This window comes from Copidosoma floridanum, unplaced genomic scaffold, assembly GCF_036245765.1.
Source record: "Copidosoma floridanum isolate Cflo_tuat_1 unplaced genomic scaffold, Cflo_Japanese_pri ptg000002l, whole genome shotgun sequence".
NCBI lineage: Eukaryota > Metazoa > Arthropoda > Insecta > Hymenoptera > Encyrtidae > Copidosoma > Copidosoma floridanum.
This window is the reverse complement of record NW_028321879.1, coordinates 3,959,677-3,982,992: the sequence shown is the minus strand read 5'-3', so window position 1 is coordinate 3,982,992 and position 23,316 is coordinate 3,959,677. Positions and strand designations below refer to the sequence as shown.

Sequence of the window (23,316 nt, the reverse complement as noted above, 5' to 3'; positions counted from 1 at the left end):
AAAGTTCTATGACTGGTCATTCCCTTTGGAAGCAAAATTGATGCTATGCCAATCCATGCCATTGACATGATTTATTTTAAGAAATAAAAAATAAGTTAACGTTTTATATAAATAAGTTTTTCCTGACCCTCCAGGATCATCTATAAAGAAAACAATATTTCTTTGTTCGCAAATAATATGAAATATATTTTCTGGTTATTATTCAAACTTTTATACATCGAGTTAAACATTTCTTTACTGAAACGTATTTTATCATCTATGTCTTTTTTCTTACACTCCATTTTGTTTGGTGTAGGAAAATTAAAGTATTCACATGATTTATCTAATAAATCGAAAACTTGGTTAATATGTAAAAGAGCTAAATTATCATTATTATTAGGCAAACCCTTCGTAAAAATTTCTTTGTATTTATTCCATATTTTACCACCTTGAACGTTTTCTGAAATAAAAAACCAAGCAAAAAATTATCTTAATTGATATAGAAACATAACAACAATTGCTTCTTTAAAAATATCATCGATTTTTTCATCATTCTCCATCAAACCCATTGCAATTGCAGTATCTTTATAAATTTCATAAGTTATTCCTTCATACGTTCTAATGTCTTTGAACGATGTCGAACCAGTTACTTTATTTAATACACGTATAAGAAAAAAATTTCCACGATCTTTTGGGAATACAATGCTCAATTGACCAATTGCAATATTTTTTAGTATATTTTTCCCTTAAGATTAATTTTTAGTTTAAGATTACTATTTGAATTTCCAAATGTTTGAATATCGTTGTTTGAGAAATTAACTATAATGTTAACATGTAATAGATCTGAGAAGCTTTTAATTTTAATACTTGTACCATAAGTCCCATTTATTGACATTATGTTAATATATTTATCACTACTTTTTACACTTTGATAATAATCGTTTCTTACTATAAATTCATAATAATCTTTCTAGTTATTTACAACATCATTGATTACTCAAGAACGAGCTCTCATGTGGAAATCTTTGTCACTATACAGAAACTAAGAAAAAGTTCTGAATAAACAATTTCCGTCCCCTTTCACGCTTACTTTTACATTGTTCATTTTCAAAAATTTTATAAGTATTTAGTTTCATTTAAAATTAAATTTTAATACTACAAAGTACAAATGATCTTTCTAACTTACAGTGTGGAACACTGTGAAGTAATTATTTCCATATTTGTCATTGAATCTGAAAATAAACAATTCTTTTTAACCACTTGTATCGATTGATAAAATTTGTAATGGATTATAGTAACAAAAATAATATAAAGTATATGTTATATAAAATTTGAATAATTTGTATGTGATTAAAGTGATTGAAACTTGTCGTTGTTTAGAATTTGATCATTAAAAAATAATGTGTACCTTTTTTCTCTAAACATAACGGAGAGTTCTAAAAAAAACTCTTAACGTACAAAACGTTCCCACTAACAGATGAAATTTAAAGACTCTCTTTTTAAGTTAGAACAGTAGGGGGTTAGCGCGCGGAGCGCGCAGGGGATTAGTGTATATATATATATATATATATATATATATATATATATATATATATATATATATAATGGTGATATACATCCGGCTCCTATAAAGGGCACTACTCTAGGCACTTAGCACTTTGGAGAAAGAAGAGAAGAGGGATGGGGAGGCCTCCTATTACTGAAAGGGGGTAGTGGGAAAATAGGAAGTTTTGTTTGAGATGGTCGATTTATTCCCTTAACGAAAAACATTGCATGGTGAAAATTCACAGAGGTACTTCTTCGAAAAAGTCACACTGGTCGAGAATCAAACCGCGGTTTCTCACGTTCCTACCCACAACTTAGCTGAATGAGCCATTGCGCGCTCTTATATACTTATTATATAGTATTATTATATTACGTGTGCGTAGTGTGTGCATATAAACATACACGTATGTATTATTGTGGAACTTTTATATGAAGTGCAAAATGTGTACATGTGCGCACATGTATGTATGTAATACACACATTGACTGAATAATATTATTTTAATAAAGTAAACCATCGAAAAAAATTTGCATGCATGGCGAATCGATGCAGACAGCTAATACTGATTCAACAGGTTTTATATAATATGACGCAATCTTCCAATATTATAAAATATGCCATTTCTTAAAAAAAGCAAGATAGACCAAGAATAACAATTTTAATGGGTATTCTAAACAAGTAAAAAATACCGAAGCGTACAAATACAAAGGTATTAAATTGTGTAAAAATATAACCTCAATTTTTCGTTATTTTAATGTATCTTGATAAAATAAAGGGGAAAAATTATGCAATGTTTAGTACACAATAAGAACAAGGTAGAAATGATTATTTATAATCACGCGTGCATCCATCCTTTAAATATTAAAAAATACGGCATATCCCTGAAAGGAAACAAGATAGACCGAAAATAACAATTTGCACAGGCTTCCAGAAGGGTAAGAAATATTGCTGCGCTCAAATAGAGTGATGTTTAGTTATGTTAAAACATAACCCCAAATTTTTATTCTTTATTTTATTTCTCCATAAAATCACGGTGGAAAATTTTTGAAAAAGTCATAGCATATTTGCAAAATTATTAACAATGTCAAGATTATATTTTTTAATTTTTTGCCTATTAACGACCTTAAAAATTGTATAAAAAATTCAAAATCGCTATCGAAAAGATAGATAGACAAAATATATTCATTTTTGTCTGTATACTCGTGTGTCAAATTAGTTTTTTTTTTTTTTTTTTTTTTTTTTTTTTTTTTTTTTTTTTTTTTTTTTTTTTTTTTTATTGAATTCTGCTACCGGCTTTAACTTGATCCAACGCTGGACAGTAAATGTACCTAGGTGATGATATCACTGCCATGCGATTGAGATAGGCATTAAACCGGCCATGTCAAAAAAGGAACTGGGTAAGGTTGTAATTGACCTCTCCGTGTTTCCTCTTCACCCATGATCGCATTTCTGATATCGGCCGGTACATCCACCTACCCGCACCAGTCTACCTGCTACCACATTCCTGTTACCACATCGTCATTGCATTTTACCGCCTATCGCCGTTACTTTTGTCACTGGATCAAAAGATTTTCTTCCGCTGCTTCAGTGCAAGCAACATGATGAGGATCTTTCGTGCTATCTCCATAATACAATAGCGGTGGAGGAGATCGTGTGGTAGACGCACACAATCTTTAGGGATCTAATGCGCTGCATCAAAGTGAGGCGCTCTCGGGCGTCCCGTCTGTCAGCGCATCCGTCAATACCTCCGCAAAATAAAGCAGTATTGATTTGGAGACCGACACAAAAAGCTGTTTTATGGCTTCTGGTGGGCCCCCAATGTTGAGCATTAACCGTATAAGCGCTCCCGTAATCCCACCGGCTTTGTTGGCTGTTTTTTTTATGTGCTCCCAAGAGGTTAGTCAAAATTCGACTCAAACTCCTAGTTAGCGCACCACTAGACTCGTGCAGATCATCTCTGCCCACAACGCTTAGGTGAAACTTCCCTCGAAACCATCTCTGTCTGATGAGGACGACCATCTCCGTCCTTGGAACTGCTCATTCAAAACCGTGATCCTGAAGCCTTTCCAATACTACCGCAACTGCCTACTGAATTTTGCGTATGGCCTCCTCTCGAGATCTCGCTGTGACAAGCACTACTATGTTATCAGCAAAGCCTGTCAGTTTGACCCCCGGAGTGATTTCAAAAGGCAGGAATTCATCATAGACCTGGTTCCAAATGTCAGGGCCAAGTGCAGAGCCCTTCACAACCCCCGACGTCAAACGCCTCTCTCTCTTGGTCGGTCCTTTGTATTGTACTGAAGTACTAAATCCTGGAGATAGCTGTCCAGTATTTTTCTAAGGTAGTCCGCAACATTCTGTCGCTTTAAAGCCCTAATTATGTCGGACCATTTGGCTGACTTGAATACATTTTTGACTTCCATGTACGCAGCAACTGCCACCTTTACGTCTCCATAACTTTTGTGTCGCTGTGCATAATTTTGACTTCTTTTTTATGAAACATGCAGAAAAAGTAAAGTAAAATTTGAAAGTTATATTTACATATCAATTATTCCATCTCTATTTGTTCTCCTTCATATTTTTTTCTGATTTTAAATTTTTCTAATTTTATCTAAATTCATAAATATATTGCTCAAATACAAAAAATTTAAAGTTATGATTTTATTTCGTTTAACACTTCTTTGTTAGTGTGCCTTTATAGTTTCTCTTTAGAACCTGTGAAAATTGTTATTTTTTACTTGTTATGCTTACTTTTGTACGAAGTTTTTTATTGTAATTGTAAAAAAAAAAAAAAAAAAAAAATTTATGGAGTACAAATAGAGATGGATTAGTCGATGTAAAAATGTAACCTATTAATTTTATTTTAGTTTTGGTGTATTCTCTATAAAATAAAGTTCAACATGATAGCACATTTAGGAGGTCAATGTAAATGTGCAAAGAATGTTTCATAATAATGTTATGGCAATATAACCTTAAAAACAGAGATGACGCTTGTATCTTATGAGATAAGTACGACACTATAATTTAAGTGTCACACAATTAATTAAATGCTGATTAAACTATTCAAACTATAATATTGTTTAAAAATGTAGCCACATAAAAATTCTAGTGCTTGACATACAATAGTTGGTCCTTAGTTTCAAGTTCATATTACATTGTAAATGCAGAGTTAGTGGTAATGTATTTAGGTTTAACGATACCGGTTACACATATAATTATGGTGCTAAGTATAATAATATAAAAAATTGTGTATGAAGTTGAAAATAGCTTCGCTTCTTTCATATGTCCCGAGACCCCACACATTGGTTCGTTCAACATTTGACTAAGAATAAATCGATTAAACATATGTTAACTTAACACAATTTTCTCAGTGTCATCATTTTCTTCATAAAATTCATGTGTTGTTGGTAAATGAAATTATTTATATGATTCATCTTTCAGTTCAAAAACTTCATAAATGTGTGGAAAAGTACGGTCTTCTTTTTAATGATTAATATCTACAGTTAAATAATTTTCATATTTGTTTTAAATTTTATCGCCTTGTATATATTCTGATGTTCAAAAGTATGCAAACAATGGCTTTAACTGATAAAGAAGCATAATAGCACTAGCTTCTTGGAAAATATTATTAATTTCAGAAGCATGTTCAATTAAACCCATGGCGATTGTAGTATGATTAAATTTTTAATGTTTTATCTTTTCATGTGTTCTTAAATCCTTAAGTAAAGCTGCTCTGTTTCTTTTATTTAATATTAATTTTAAAAAGAATCTTATATGATTATTTGTTAATACTGTACTTGATTTTCTTAGCAGTACTTTTATTTTCTTTCTTCTCTTTACACGATTTTTAAGTGTTTCATGTAAAATATTGTTTCCTGCGATATTAATTTACATAAAAGGTTGTGCGAAATTATTTATTTCATTTTATTTATATCAAGCTGTGATTTCTGCTATTTCTTTATTATCTTTTCAATATTATTTTCTCTGAAAATTGATTTTACGTTACTTTCAAATGCCTAGTTAGAGTTACAACTCTGCGTACCACAGCTTATTTAATTAATTACAAAACTTTATCGTTAAAGATAACGAAATCCTCTCAAAATTAGTCATTAAAATTACATGCAAGTAAACTAAACTTACCTCTACATTCGCACTACAACTTAGTTTTAGTAAAAAAAACACATTTATTATTTTTTAACCATCACATATTACGCTTGTTACTCGATATTTAATTGATCTTATTAGCACGTTTTTAATGAAAAAACAACAATTTTCGTTAAAAAGTTGTTAAATGGAAATAAACAGAGCTATAGAGCGATCTGTTTTGACAAGGGCTTTTGGGGACATGAAGATTAGCATGCAGGGAGAATGGGCCCCACTAGTAAATAAATCCGCCTCATGTTCACCTCACGCGCCAATCTACTTAAGCATAAATGCAACGATGAAAATAAGACATGAAATAGTACATTGATCGAACATTTTTTTACTAGTATTCTAGTAAAACCGAATACACATGTACTTACAATAATCAATATTAACAATTCAATAAGTATAATTTACTAAATGTATTGTCTCGATTTAAGACAATAAATTACTTTGCATGAGATCAAATTTTATTGAGGGGTATGGTACCACATTACACTTTAACTTTTAAGTATAGTGTCAATTTAAAAAGAAATCGTGTCTGATAAAGATTCGGAGGGGAGCTAGTTGTTGCCCCGAAACCATACCATACAAAAATTACTTATTTCCAGCGAGCTGGAGAAGTATAGGTATGCAAATAAGTCATCCCAACTTTTGCTGGGTTAAATTTTATAGGCAAATAAAGGTAGAAGTACCTCGTAAAGAGAAAAGCAGTGAAAAGCGAGTGCGAGCCGGGAAAGCTAGTTGCCACCCTTGAAGCATACAACCGTTGTAAGATCAAATTCATTTACTCGACCCCCTTGTTACCTCTCAAAATTTTAATTAATTTCTTAAGCCCCTCAAAATAAAAAAAAAACTCAAAATTTCTCCCTTCAATTGATCCAGTAATAAATATTTTATGAAAACAAATACCCCTTTCCCCCCCCCCTCACATTTTACGTGGCCCCGCTCCAGCCTTCCACTGACCCCCTCCCCCCTCTGATACCCTTCATGGTACTCGTTAAAATCAAATTATTAATCATAATTTATGACTACATGATAAAAATACCAAATAATAAAAAGTAAAATAATTATTTCAGTCTTATAATTAATGCTAAAAGATTAACACAACAATTTTTTTGCATGAATGTATTATGGAAGAAAGCAAGAAGATAAAATTTTTTTATAATAATCGATAAATGTTAAGGATTAAATGTTGCCAAGGTCTAATAGATCATATAATGCGTAGTGCAAATAATTAGAAAATTTTGAAAATAATAAAGTAGGAAACATTTTTATTTCACCTTTAACATTCATCGGTGGTGCAAGGTATTGCGAAAATTCAAAAAACCTGATCTATTTATTACTGTTAGATGTAACCCAAAATGAAAAGAAATTAAGTTTTGAAAAACTTTTTTGTAGGTACCGTTCCTAATTATATACTAAATATTACTCTCAGATGATGTCATACAAAACTAAAACCCATATTAGATAATACAAGCAAGCAAGATATTTTTGGAAAAGTTGTTTCGTACGTTTACACAATTGAATTTCAAAGTAGAGGCCTACCAGTCTTACATTATTTTTACATTACATCCTAACGATAAATTATTAACTACTACAGACATTGACAACTATATCTCGGCAGAAATTTCACTTGCTTTATACAAGAGTGTCCATCACAAATCATACTTCCGTATGGAATATCTCATTATTTACACAAGTAGTAAAAAATTATTAACACCAATTCATATTCTTAGAATTTACGCGAATGCATCATCTTAATAAAATAATCACCTAAATAATAATTTTACCTAATATTGTTTGGTATTTTTATCATGTAGTCATTAATAATAATTATTAATTTGATTTTAACGAGTACCATAAAGGGTGTTAATACAATAAACATAACATAGGAGATTATGCCTTACAAATGTATCTAAATGATTTACTAAATAGTGTGCGTTGTCATCCATATTTAAATAAATTATCACAAAATGACAAACATTGGTTTTTCCTTTACTTTTGTCATCAGAATATGTAGAACAGAGCTCTAACTATAAGTAAAAAAATTGTATAGAAGAACAAAATCTCACGTTATTTTAATTTTGTTTCAATAAAACTTCGTATCAACTGAGCAGTAAGATTATCACATGCAATACATTTTACTTTATTTAGTGTTAAATTATATGACTCATAATTTAAGACTGAAAATAAAATAATTACTCTAAGTCACACATTTATTTTGAAATAGAGTATTGAAAGATTTGCGCGCGAATCGTGCAGGAAAATGAATCCTACTAGTGTGTGCACATATATATCTTCCTATATTATATAGATGTAAGATCGGGGCTTTCAACACTACCGCCCCCCCCCCCCCGCGCCACCCTGCAGCCCCTCCACCACCGTGGCAAAATAAGGGAGAATTCGATTACTGTCAATGATATTTTAACCCAACAAAATATTAGCCGAAGACCCACTGAGCCCCCCACAGCCCCCGGGACAATTTTTTAAGCCCCCCATGACCCGTCCGCAGCCCCCCGTAGCCCTCCCCCATAAAATAAAAGGACAATTCCGTTAATTTCACCGTTATTTTGGACCATTAAAAATCTCCCTTATTTTTTGTAAGCTCTCTTACCCCCCCCCCCCGCACATTTTTAAGTACCCCCCACAGCTGCCCCTCCGCGGCCCCCCACTATATTTTACCGATCCAGCACCCCGTACAGTATGAAGAATAATTCTACAGATTTGTTGCAGCTTAGTCTATAGTACATTGATAAGCTATTGTATGCACAAACTGTACATTAGCTGAAACTAACTGTAGCCAGCAATCGCTAGCGACAGCTCCTACAACTTACGGTAAACAAGCTCTTAGTTATATATAGTTATCTATTTTTTCACACCACCGAGGAGGCAAAGAAATCGATTTTATACTTAGTAACAACGTGTACAAAAAACATCAAATAGAGTTATTTCTTTGTTTAAACATTGATAAGTATTAAATCTGAGGCACATTGACCTTTTTTTTGTTTGTAGTATTTCTTTCCTCCATTGAGTTTTGAATTAATACGTGTAATCGTATGACATATGATAACAAATATTTATTGAAACTCAAGTAGTGAAAAATAATAGAAACTACGGTAGTCATCGCTAGTAAACTTATGAAACCACGAAAAGACAGAACTCCCCGATGTTCGATTTAAAGGAAAAAAAATGACCATTAATAGATATTGTAATTAAATAATAATTTGTTCACACTTCTATTCATTCGCTTACAACTTTTTTTTCTTTAAAAACCCGTCTGTCATAAACCTACTACTTTTTATGTAAGCAAATTAAAAAACAAAAATACATAACACTTGAAAGTTACTATTTAAGACATCACTCTAATTTTCATCAGATAATATTTTTAGTACAAAATCATAAAATTTGTTTCGTTTAAATTATTGTTTTTCAATACGCATACGAAGTAATCACAAAAATAAACCAATTTTGATAAAGAACATTGAAAATAGGATCTTATTTAAAAAGTTGTTATAAATAGTTATACTGAATTAAAATTAAAACTTTAATGATTTCTAACAAACTTTTAACATAATAATGTTGTTTTAAATTTATGTGATAACTTCCAATTCGTTAATTTTTTTTTCTTTTAATGCAGTGTACTTCCTCTTAATCGAAAATTTCTTTCCAAGCAACATTTTCTGACTCCGAGTTATTTTTAAGTTCAATTTGCATAAATATCCCTTCTGTAGTTTTGCATTTTAAATACGATACGTATAGTTAATTATAAGAAAATACAGGCTTTTTTAAGTATAGACCGACTTTATCAAAACTTTTCTTTTCTTTTTTTTTTTTTTTTTTTTTTACCGGGTTACCGCAACAGCTCTTAGGCCAAGTCGCCGGGGTCACCCACTCAGCACCTGTGTGTGGAGGTGTATTACTGCACCTATTTTCTAACCCTTTTACTGATATTATACCTAATCCATGGGCACAGTGCGACTATCTCCGATGAAATACCTTGCCAGATAAGCTGACTCAGTGCACCAGCGGTGTATCTGGTCCACTCGCCACTGTGCAGCCTTTCCCTGGAGAGGACTCCATCTTTCAGGACGTCCACTCCTCGCTGGTTAAGCTAGCTTTGAGAGTTGCTAATTGTCATAACGAATGCCAAAACTAAAAAAAATTGCTTGCTGTAAAGTATGAAAGGTTACGACGAGGCATTATATTACCTGTATTTAAAGTTATTTTCGGTATGCATTCTCTATTTCCAAGTTTTTCTTCTGTTATGATTTTAATTTCAATGTTATGCTTAAATAATTTTCTAATATTTAATTGTGTGCCGTTGCACAAACCGTCAGCTATACACAAATTTCTTATATATAAACTATTGGTTTGACTTTCAAATTCAGTTCATGTGGTGATAAACCTTTACAAATATTGTTTAATATTGTCATCCGATCTATCGACGCCTTTGTACGTGGCATGATTCATGCTAAAATAAGTTGTCGTATTTCCTTTTATCAGATTTGAAATATTGTTTTTTAATAAAATAGTGTATTAATTATAAGAAGTCGAAGTAACACTATTTAATAAATATTGTTTATTTTTACTAAATATTGGAACATGCATCATTGACCTCCCATTTTTCAGAAATGATCAGTAATTTTCGTTTTTCCTCTCTAATATCTAAAAGTAATTATGAAAAATTTTCATCAACCGAACGAATGTTTGCAATCAATTTTCAAAATATAAAAAGAAATTCAAAAAAATTACGACTTACTATTTTTTGATATAACCATACTTTTATTACCATTTTTACAACAAGGAGTGTTTGATAGAAATCTTATTCTGAAATTTTTAATTTATTGTCAAAATGTATGCGTGCATTGCATATATCACGCAAATTTCTGTCTACTTTCTCTGAACCTTTTTTTGAAATCATAGAAGTCTCATCCCAAATCATCAAATCGATTCCAAGTAATTTTTTTTTTTTTCAGATTTGATTTAAAAAAATGCAGGCTCATTATTGTTTCAATACAAAGGTAAGATAAAAGTTCTATGACTGGTCATACCTTTTGGTAGTTGTACTAACTCAATGCCAGTCCATGCCATTGACAATTTTTTTTTCTTTGTGATACAAAGTAATAAATTTAAGTTTCAGACAAAAAGGTTTTTCCTGATTTTTCAGGCCAACGTATAAAGTAAATTTTCTTAATGTTTTCTCATACAGTTTTAAAGATATTTTTTGTTTATTGTTTAGCTAAGCATACATCGATTCAAACGTATGTTCACAGAATGCAATAGAATAATTTACACGATTTATCTTCAAGTTCAAAAATTTGGTTGATGTACAGAAGAGCATAATCTTCTTTGTTTTGAATGAAATCTTCACAAAAAAAGTTTTTGTACCTATTCCAAATTCTATTAACTTGTATATTCTCTGATATTAAAAACCATGCAAAAAAATTTTGTAATCATTGAGGAACCATGCAAGTACCAGCTTCTTGGAAAATATTATCAATCTGTAAATCATACTCAATTAAACCTATAGCAATCGCAGTATCTTTCAATGTCTTAGATTTTATATCTTTATATGTCTTTAAATTTTAAAATGAAGTTGCTATATTTTTTTATTTAATATTAATAAAAAAAAGAGTGGTTCATAATCTATTGATAATACTGTTTTTTATCTACATATTGCAGTATTTTTTATTTTTATTTTTTTTTATTACCCAAATTTTTAGTTGATTATTAAAAATATAGTTTTCTGAGGTATAAAGATACTTCAAAAATTTTGCAAAAGTATTAATTGTAACTTAAACTAAGCTGTAAGATGCGTTTGTCATTTCTTTATTATCTTTCTAATTTTGTTTTCTTCGAAAATTAATTTTCGTTCATTCTCAAGGTGTACAGCAAGATTTACAACCTTAAGGTAAAAGCACCAGTGCGTGAACACTTCCTAAAATTGCACCAGTAGATTGAACAGCTTGAATAAACTATTTTCAATTTAAGTGGATAAAAAAAATGTTTTTGATCACCTTTGATCGTTCTTTAGATAAAACAAAATTTATGTTTCAGTAAGTCTTTATACTCAACGAGAAAAAAATTATTTATTCGTGCAACTTGTATGAGGTGGCTTGTGAGACTGTTCAGGTACTGGTACCATTAGGTTTTACCTATGCCCAGTACTTGAACACATAAAAACGATTGAAATCACTGTTAATCAATAATAATAGTATGTCAAGCCAGTCGTTATAGTTTTCATAATATGATACCAATGAAATTAGAAAGAAATTTTTCGATTTGGTTATTTGCAATACATAATAAAAACAGAAATCAGTAGAAGGCAGCTAACATAACCTCTCTCCCATTTAATTAACATTGGATGTTCAAGTACTCTGTCAAAAATACGTATCGGTACTAATGCCTGAACACGCTGTTCATCTACTGGGTCATTGGTAAAAAAACTTTAAAATTAATTTATTAATTGTACACATAACCTAGAAAAACTTTTTTTTTTTTTTTTTAAAGGAAAAAATATAAACTTACTGGCGCAGCGACTGTTTTGTTGTTATGCAAATCAGAAATTCAATAAAAATAAGAAAACAAAGACTTTATGGAAAAAGTGTTCACGTAAGGTGCTTTTACCTTATATCATAAATGAAATATTCTTGTAATCTTATTGCTGCTTCTATGGGACTGTAATATCTACCATCAACGTAGTTTTTCATTTAATCTAGAATTCCATCATCACAATTACTTAATCTTAAATTTAATATAATCTGTATTACTCCCTGTATGAATGTAGTCGTATATGTATTCTATGATTTCAATAGATGCACAATATTCAACGTTTATGTGGCATGTATATTTCATTACCAAAATCTTACTACACTGTACTACCATTGTCAACTGTAATTTTATGTTTATTTTTAGTCCTATATACGTGATTATTAAAAATATTATTTTTTCTGATATCTTTTGAATAACCAATTTTTTTTATGATGTTATATTAGCAAGTGATTTAAAAAAACGTTTGATGTATTTGTTATTGGATGTATTTGAACATGAGCTTTTTTTAGTGTGAGGACCGTAAAGCATGTGTTTAATTACCAATTTTCTGAAGAGAATAATTATTTTACATTCCAAATAGTTATTTTAATAAGGAAGTAAATAAATTCAGCTCTTAACATTCGTGTATCGCTCTGAAATTTCAGCGAATAAAAGGTCAGCACATCAAATACAATGTTTTCGAACTTAACTATGATCTGGTAATGGAGAGTTAGCGCACAAATAGCGCAGGAGGGTAAAAAAAGTATTGTGGCATGATTTTAAATCTGCTAACCTCACTCTGAGTCAGTTTTTCTTTTTTCACCAGTTTAATTTAACTAAATTGAAATAGATTGATTAACCTTTAAACATCAATTAAGTGGCAACACAAGCACCTGTAACTAAGCAACTTACTGCTGATACTATATTATTACTATGTTAATAGGTAGTTGGCACGCAGTGCGCGCAGAAGGGCGTGACCCCCCCCCACACATATATATATACCTTCCTATATCATATTATTGAACGAGTTGACCATCCTACATAACCCTCCTCACTGCACTCAAAAGTAACCCAACTGACTCCTACAAAAAAAGGAGAAATTCGTCTTATTTTACCGTTATTTTAACCTAAGAAATATTAGGTCAATCCCTCTTCCACTGCCCTCGACTGTCTCCCACACTATTTTTCTTGCCACTTACGGCTCCCACACGATTTGCTTGTCCTTCACTGCATTTTCACTGTTTGCGTAGAATCATTTTTTTATTAACATATCACACACACATACACACATACACACACACACACACACCGAGAGACTGTTAAAAATTTCATTTTGCTATTAATTTACAACTAATGTGTAAGTGCCATATTTTATAAGTGTTTATATGACCATCAGATTGCGATGGCTTGGTACTTTAAGGTAGTACTATCAATACTTGAACCGTTGTTCAGATTTTGATGAAACGTGATTTGTTAATAAATATTAATGTTAAAATGATGTGGTTACAATTTTGTAAGGCTCAACCAGATCGGAAAAAAGTAATGGGACACTTTTAATGCTGATAGGTTAAACATGGAGGCCTATGAGGATTCATATATTTTTCTAGATAAATTTGAAACTACTGTTGAGATTTCAACGAAAATTGGTAGCATAAAAACAAGACGTTCCAAACATTTTGCTTTATTCAATATTTTCATTTACCGGGCATGAGGGAAGAAAAGAATAAATTGTATTTTTGAATTCTATGTAAAAATGGAAAAAGATATTAAAATTAATTTTTACTATGTTTCAAATTTATTTATCAGCTTCAATGAAATACATAAAAATACAATCAATCAGTTGAAATTGTAGCATGATATTGTATAAAAAAAGTGGGTAGCACAAAAAAATAGTCAGTGAACGATTTAATTTCCACTTAAATAAATTTTAATATCTCACATTTATTATAGCTTTTCTATAACCATTCTTAAAAAGCATTGATAAATAAAAACAAGAAAATATTGATACATGAATGTATACAAAAAATTATAACATTTTTATACGTAGAACAGGAAAATACTAAAAAAAAGCATATTTCATGATCGAAATATTTGAATCATTCAATATCATATTGTATTACAATCACACAAACAAGTATATATTGATAAACGTTATCTATTCTCAGAGATTAGCGTACCGAACGCCTACGTGACACACATTATTTTCTTCAGGAATTTGTTACATCATGTAACCATGAAATTATTAATAGGGATTCTAAATTTATTCGCTGTTCTATAGACATTTTTCAAATATGTATTATTTCGTTTCTCATAGTCTGAATATATAATGTATGTGTTTTTTTCCAACAGCACTAGTAAATACTATTTTTTTTGAAAACATTACTATTTCTTAATTAAAACTACAGTCTAAATAACTTGTAAGTGATAAAAATTAACAGTATGTTTGATATTTTAATAATTCAAAATTTAATTTGAAAAGACATTAGTTCGTGGTGGGTTGCTACAGGAAAACCGCAGGAGGCAAGAAAAAATATCTATTTCTCTACGTGAGCTTTGCCATCTGTATTTGGAATAAGCAGCCTATCTTTTTTGTGTCTCTAAAAACAGCATCGTAATCTTTCATCAGCCCTCATCGCAGATCATCTCTTGTCGAATATTTCTGGTCACTATTACTTAAACATATTTTTTTGCTTGCCAAACAATTAATGGCAGAAAATTTCAAGGCTTGGTGATATAAACATGAAAACTTCGTTCAGAAAAGATTATAGTTATAGCATGATCTGTGAGTAAAGGGTTTGGTCCGCAGAGCGCACAAGGAGGGCAACCCCACTGGTATATAGTAGATGTACTATTTAAGAACGTAACCCAATGCAGAGTTCTTACGTATCCTAATGTCCCAATAATTTTTACCTTGTTCTTTTACCTATAATTAACCTCTTTTTCCTTCAAGTATGAGAGTCTTTCGAGCAGATCCCTTACAAAGTTCCCCTCTGATGACTCGGTCATCTATCCTTCTGAGTACTAATTACAGGGCGTAGTGATTGTCTCCAGCATACCCCAGCTATTATCAAGTACAATAGAAAGATATTTTCTAATAAACCATCTAACTCGCTGTACCGACCTTTTTAAAACTAATAGTGACTTTACCCGAAGAGCTGACCAGGTATTGGCTTTTCTTCGAAAGGTAAGCCCCTGAAGGTTCAGATATTACCAGAAAAAATCTACTATTCATTTTTCAAAATTAGAAAAGTAGTATTCCCATCGAAAAAATACGAGAAAAAAATCTGGATGATTTTGGATAGGATTTGAACCCTTGACCACTCAAGTTTCTCTGGCTAGGAGGCTAGCATTCTAACCACTAAGTCATCGAAGCTCTCTCCACTAGAAAAAAAAAAATATTTCTGTAAATGTCATTACTGTAAATATAATAAGTCAAAGCTTTCCAATCACCTTCCATATACCAACATGTCGTTTTTTCAGTCTTCGTTCCTCTTGTAACCCTCCATAATATCATTTTTTCATGCTACCTATAAAGCAAATGTATTTATTTCATAACCATAAGCAAGAAGAATCTTTTATTATCTATTTACCACATAATATTCTTAGAAAATCAGTATCAATGTGTGTCGTTAATGTTTGTGAAATAATTTCTTTTATACCTCGAGTAAAAAGCCTAGGTGCATTAATTTTTCTATTTATATTGTTCATATAATTGTTTGTAAATCAAAATTGAATGAGAATTATGTAGGCCAGAAAGAAATTAAATGAAAGAGAGCTACTATTTATTTTAATAACGCACAACATGGGATATGACGGACGTTTTTATGTGATGTATGGTGATACTGTTTTACAATTTAACGATTCAAGAAAGATTATCCTAAAATTTATCAAATTATGGAATTAAGAAACAACGTCAAAAAACGATGTGTTATACAACTCGTAAGAAATCGAGTTTTTTGTAACTTGTTTCAAACGTTTTGTAAACACAACAATCAGACTTAACAAATTAGTGTTTAAAATTATCAAATATTCATTTATTTTTAATTAAATGAGACTAATTAATCAGGATCTTAATTTTTTCGTCAATACCTATATTTTACGATAATGCTATAGGTGTAGTAATTTATTTTAAGACTGTCCAAATCATGTCTAAAAAATTTGCTTTTCCGATGGCATGTTTTTTGTAAATATCGTACTAACAAGTGGCTGTAGCATCATGTAGTATTTATAGATAAGTAGCTGGTAATTTTACACGAGTTAAAAACAGTAGTCGCTCCAGCATACGTAGAAGCCAAGACAATGTTTTTTTTAATCAAATTGATCATTTGTTTATTTATAAACATTAACGCTTTAAATCATAAATATGGATTGTTCAACACTCGCATTATGTAAATTTATGAATTGCCATGTCAACACTGCTATTGAAACAAATATTCTTTCATCCAAAAGTGATAGATACGGATTAGGAGTCATACGGATAGTGTTATCTTACGTACAGTATAGGCAGTGATCTAAAAGTTGATCAAGGTACTTAAAACCAGCAGAAAAAGACTATATCTTAGTTATTTTTTATTTGATTTATACCTTTTTTAATCTCGAGTAGTGCGAGAATGTAGCACAGACTACCATGCTTAAATTACACAATTTTTGCAACATTTAAATAATGTAAGTAAATTATTGTTTAAGTTAATAAACTATTTTTTTCTCTGTTTTACTTTGCTTTTGCTTCATAAATTATTATTATATTCCATCAAAACTGTAGTTTTTTAATTTTTACGACAATGTATGTAACATTATAAATGAACGGATGAATGCACAAATTCCAATATGACCAATAATAATGTTTCTGTTCTCTTCAAGTTCTGCGAACTAGCTGTAAAAACGAGAAAGTTAATGTAAGTCAATATAAAATACATCGTTATTTGACGTTGTTTCTTACCTCCATAACTGGATCAATTTCAGGATAATGTTCCTTGCATATAAACAAAAAAAATTAGCTATGTTCTATCCCGCGGGTAATTGCATTACTGTTATTTCTAATTCCTCTGGCCTAGTAGTAGTTCTCGTCAATAGCCTTACTTAACCACGACAAGACAATAAATCTTCTTTCCACACCTAAAAAGAAAAATAATAATTAATGTATACATAAATCTGTTGTTGATCGATAAGTTGATCAATAGTTTAAGTACTCATAACATTATTACTTTTCTTCTAAGTACCCACCTATTTCGAACATATTTCATTTCTTCATACGGTCATTAAAATAATTATGATCATTATTTTTAAATTTATTTTTATATAAGTATACTAAGTTATTATAAAAAAACCATGATTTTGTTTAAAAATACTGGAATATATTCTTTATTTAATAAAGTTTGATTGGAGAATGATTTTCTACTTGTAGATAAATGAGATATTACAAATTATTTTGTGACTTCATCACTGGTATCACAAGTAACATTTGTGATACATGCATATAATTAAATTTATAGGCGCATATATAGATAGGGGTACTATTCTAAGCACTCTTAGTCCATCCATGTCCTTTTATAATGACAAATGATTTTCCAATAAAATTTTAAAAAGTCGAAACTTACAAGTTTAAAGAAATTTTAAACTATTCACAAAAATAGAAAAAATCTTTCCTTAGCTGTGGATTATACCAGTAATAAAGTCACACAAAGACTTCTAGTATATAACTTATCTATAAGCAGGAAATCGTTCTCCAATTAAACCTTATTAAGATAATAAATTCGAGGTATATTTAAGAAACAGCTCACAAAAACCAAGAATTAAATCTAACAAATCTATCACAGGTGTGTGTGAGTGCACGACTACTTGATAGCTTAAGTGGTGTACCAACTGCCTAGAAAACAGAAGGTTGTGTGTTGGTTCCATAACTGGGAAGTTTTTTTTATTCTTGTGAATGGTTGGATATTCAAACTTGTAAATTTAGACTTTTTAAATCTAGTTTTTAAAAATGATTTGTTGTCAAAAAAAGGACATAGATGGGCTGTAAGGGCTTTGAACAGTACCTCCATCTATGTGGGCTAGTGATACGATGATACGTATGTATCAAACTTTGCTTGTTATACTGATTCTAATGTCACATCAAAATTACAACATTGAAATTATCGACAAACAAAAAATGATTTTTCAATTATACCTTAAAACTAAAAATTGTTGGTTACCAGGCTATAAATCTTTATAACTCACCAGATTTAATAATGAATTTTATGATTTAGATTTAGCTGAAGACTATTGGTGCCCTCTTTCAAAGCAGAACATGTTAATGACAATCTTAGACATTATTCAAGAGCACATACCTCATTTGGAAGCATTAAATTTGGACTCCAATAAGTTACATAATATTGAAAAATTGAGTTTACTTGCTAGTAAATTTGTTAAACTAAAAATTCTTTACATTCGTGACAATAAAGTACGTAAAACATTGCATTTTATACATGATTTTGTGTCTTCAATAAAATTGTACTAAAAAAGTTTTGTTTCAGATAAAGGAAATGAGTAACTTAAATGCATTAAAAAACTTGCACTTAGAAGAACTACGATTAGAAGGTAATCCTTTCTGTATCAAATACAAGAATAGACAAGATGAGTTCGTAAGGTATGAACAAAAATTGTAATGAGTTTCTTATAATGATTTATTTTAGTATTATAACTGATATGAAGCTCATTAATCAACAATATCAACTAAGACAATTCGTAAAATTATTTTCAGTGGCATAAGAAAAATGTTTCCAAAACTTTTGAGACTGGTACGTAAATGAAGTAGACTGTATCGTAAAATTATTAATCATAAGGACATTAGTTTTTTTTTTATTTTTTTTTATTTACTATTGTTTTACGATTTTTCAGGATGACATGGAATTACCACCCGCTATTTTCTTTGATTTAGATGATCAAAAGAATAAATTACCTTCGACTCACAGAATGTTTATTGTGCAATCTAATACGAATGCCAAGGAGCTTGCTAGTAGATTTCTTCAACAGTACTTTTTAGTTTTTGATAGCAGCAATCGTCAGTCATTACTTGAAGCATACCATGAACAAGCTTGCTTTAGTTTAACAAGTAATATTTCCCAAAATCTGAACAAGTAAGTGCAAAACGTATAAGTATAAACCAGTTCTTATGCATGAGTTGTGTGGGATTCAATATGGCTTTGATAAAGTGTGATGAAGCACTAGCCTTGTGATCATGAATTGACATTGTTTCTAGATTCAATCCGTATTTACTTGAGACCCGCAATCTGTTAAAAGTTTTGGATACGCCTCGAAGACGGAAATTATTAAAGCAGGGACGACTGCCTGTAGTTTCCTTTATATCTGAAATGCCGCGTACAAAACATGATTTGAACAGTTTTACAATGGACTTAAGTGTTTTCTCTGTATGTCATCTATTGAATTTTTTATCCATGTAACCTAATAATTTTTATACTCAAAAAAAAAAAAATTGATTGTAGGAAAAAATGATGTTTGTGACTGTGACGGGCTTATTTCAGGAGTATCACAACAATGACAAATTATTGCGATACTTTAATCGAACTTTCGTAATAGTGCCAGAAGGGGCAGGATTCTGCATAAGCAATGAACAATTACACATTAGTAACCCAACTGTTGATCAAGAAAAGCAGTTCGATACTTCTTTATCTGTCCAAGGAGTTCCAGGACCATCTTGCGCTGTACCTTTATGTACCATTAGTTCAATAGATTTGTCGGAAGAAGTAAAACAACAAATGACTATAACATTAAGTCAACAGACTAAAATGAACATTGAGTGGAGTCTCAAATGTTTAGAAGACGTACAGTGGAATTTTGAAAGTGCCCAATCAGCATTTCAAAAAGCCTATAGCTTAGGACAAATACCCTCAAATGCTTTTACGCAATAAGCTAATATCTTAATAATTAAATTTTTTTGCGAAAACTTGTACACTGTATTTCATTTCATCTGTCAAATACTTTTTAATACTATAAAAAAGTATTGCATCACGTTATCTATTCCATAAATGATTCTATTATAAGTTTTCCACCCATAAAAAAGTTTCTTAACAAACCTTGAGTACATGTACAAGCAAAAATTGTATTTTGATTTTATTTAGAATTGTTTAAGCAGTTGTATTGTTGTGACCATGATAATCTTGTCAAACTCAAAGCTTTTATCTTGTTAATCATACATTTTCTTATCATACTATAAATACAGTAATAAAGTAGTTGATTTTATAGTTTTACGATAGTTTTAGTGTATAAAAGTCTTTTTTTTCAAGTAACTACTCTTTAAGGTTATGTCTAGTACTAAATTTATTTTTAATCCATTACACACATATTTTAATACAAAAATACACAAGTTATTTATGTATTGGTATTCGTTTTACTTTATTATTTTTTAGTTGCCCAGTTCTCGTATAATTATAAGCAGTGTACAATTGTACGGTTTTTTAAAGCATTAACTTGTGTACATAAGTGAGTACTGCAAATTAGCTATGACAGACATTAAAAAAGTCTTTGTCTACCATTAAAAAAAATGGTTTATCATGTGTAAATAATAATAAATTTACGTAAACTAAAACTGTTATTAATCCCTTATATATTTCCCTTTAACATTAATCATTCAATAATGATTGATATCAATATTTCAATAAAAAAAAAACGTTTAGCCAAGCTTGTGTTTCGTTACTTCCTTTAAGACTAATTTGTAGTTTTTTTTTTTTTTTTGGAGGAAGGGAAAATGCATTGAGGCACACCGTAGGAACAGCGGTAGTGTGGGACTCGGTAGATTTTTTTTAATAGACCACCCATACCCACTAAAACCCCCCCATGCCGCGTGGCTTTTGATCCACCCTGGAACCACGTTAGCATTACTTCGGGGTGGAGCCACCAGGGAGACCATCGCGTCTCACAGCATTAACGAGCTAACTCGCCACCATTTGCTAGAGGTGCTGATGCTCTCGAGTCCTGAAAAGAACTCGGGGTCCCTGAGGACCAGCACCCTGTCTAGCGCTTCATAGTAGGCCGCCTACTCAGCCAGCACCACTATAAGCTTAATGCTTTCCCTTGCTGATAGGTAAAAAATACCCAGCGCAGCGTGGGTCCACATAAGCCTGTCTTTCCACTCCAGGCCTTTCTGCCTTATTTTGACCCTGCTTGGGCCTTATCCCTGGCCTCTTTCAGGGCTCTTCTAAATAGAGGGCAGCTTCCGCTGCCTGCTTCGTGCTTGTTGTCCGTTGTTGGGCAAGGAAAGCACCGTGCTGGATCTAGGCACTCTTTCTTCCGGTGGTTTGTGCTTCCACACCGGAAGAAAATCTTGGATCTGTTTTCTTCCTTACAGTTGCCCGAGACGTGTCCATATCCAAGGCATTTAAAACATCTTGTTACTTCGATTTTTCTTCGAATTCGGCAGCTTACAAAGCCAACTCGTAACCTGCCTTCATTTTCTACTAGTCTGGCAGATGCTTCGTCCACCTTTATTAAAGCCAGCCTCAGTCCTCTGGCATTTGGCTTTAAGAGAGCAACTTCTGGCTCTTGGCTCTGATGTCCAAAAGTCCTAGCGAAAGCCTCTTTGACCTCATCTTCCTCTACAATGGCATCCAGGTCTCGGACCTCTAATGTCACTTTTCTGTCGCTCATTTTCACGGTACCCTGTTCGGCTACCGACTTTTGAATTTGCTGTGAGAATGCAGTAGCATTCTCTACACCTTTGGCTTTAATAAGTATGTCTCCTTTTTTTGTAGTGACAACACTTTGGACTGCCACTTTAGCCTTATCATGGTCAAAGTTCGCCTTCATAGTCTTTAGCACCGTTGCAAAGGTCTGCCCTTCAGCCATCTTCACTACTACTGTTGTTGTGGGGTCCACTTTTTTCTTCTGGCTTGTTTTATCATTCAGGAGAATTTCTTCTTGTTTGCCACTACCTGTCTTCTTTTTCTTTAAAGACATAGTATGCTGGCGTTTCTCAGGGCTGTCCGATGGGCTCCTGTTTCTCTTACTTCGTTCTATTTCCTTTAAGGCAGTGTTCAGGGTTCGTTTCTGTACATGCCGTCGAAAATTATCTCGCCTTTTTTCCCTCCACTGCAGGGATTCAAATGACATCTTCCAAGCGTTAATGTACAAATCTTCTTCAGTAAGACAGCGTTCTCTTAGCACCTCTGCCTCTTGAAGATGCTTAAGCGCCGCTTTGAGCCCATTTTTAACAGCGTTCGCTGTGTTGCCGTGCTTATCATTAATCAGTTGTAGCGTCTCTGTGATGTCATTCGTTGCTGATTGGACTTTATCAGCAACTTGCTGTCGCTTTACTCCAAGCCTAGTGGCACTTTCTTCCAAAGAGGCAAGCTCTTCCTGGGTCTGGTTGCTGAATACCGACACCTTGCTAACCTCGGTGTCGTTAGTGCCTATACTCGACAGGCTTCCTCGTCGTCCTTTGTCTGTAAAGAAAGGCCATGGAACATTAAGCAGTCCCTGTTGGCCATGAGACACGTCTTTGTGGCCCCCCCCCAGAATCCGTGGGGCCTGCGTCAGTCACCCGGGCTTTCACCGGATCGGAACTGACGGCGGATTTCCTCAGAGAGGTTACCGCCTGGAGTACCTGTTTTACATCGACGTTTTTCATTTTAGCATCTTTTTAGTGTCGTACTGACCCGCGAAGGCCAGCACTACCCTTTTTTCTAGAAATAACTATTTGGAAAGGGTTAAAACCAGGGCAGCAGCCCTCTCTGTCACCAGAGAAGACCGCTACTTGCTCGGGCCGGCCGGGAGTCGCCACTCTCCCTCAGTCCCACCCGCGGAGACTGCCCTGGCGTTGAGTAACAAGTGTGAGAAGGGTGTTCGTGTGTAATATATGTATTTGTTGGTACACAACGGTCATCCCAGCGAGACAAGCGGTAGGTGTACAGTCCCGAGACCGCGCAGACAACCCAACAAAACGGGCTGGCGTAAGGCACTAAGGTGCCGCCATATAGCCTCCTCAGTGGTAGTAAGCCTAGATTAGTCGGCCCACCACGTCTTTTTTGTTTATGAGGCGTACAGCCATATTAGATGTGGTTACCCAGACTTACCCGGGCCTCATCATCCGGCTTCACCCGTCGCCCGGCCCCCAACGCAAGC

At 32.3% G+C, this 23,316-nt stretch overlaps 1 protein-coding gene across 1 annotated transcript in view; it reads left to right on the top strand.

Annotated features, from left to right (window-relative positions):
- The window catches only part of LOC106639926 (nuclear RNA export factor 1), a 126,947-nt gene extending 106,256 nt beyond the window's left edge, over positions 1-20,691 (top strand). Inside the window, exons 5-10 of the mRNA XM_014353762.2 lie at positions 18,447-18,640; positions 18,714-18,826; positions 18,941-18,977; positions 19,078-19,316; positions 19,439-19,607; positions 19,683-20,691. Coding sequence (XP_014209248.2) covers positions 18,447-18,640; positions 18,714-18,826; positions 18,941-18,977; positions 19,078-19,316; positions 19,439-19,607; positions 19,683-20,108 — 1,178 coding nt within the window. The 3' untranslated portion in view covers positions 20,109-20,691. The remainder of the gene's footprint in view (positions 1-18,446; positions 18,641-18,713; positions 18,827-18,940; positions 18,978-19,077; positions 19,317-19,438; positions 19,608-19,682) is intronic.
- The last annotated feature ends 2,625 nt before the right edge of the window (positions 20,692-23,316 follow it).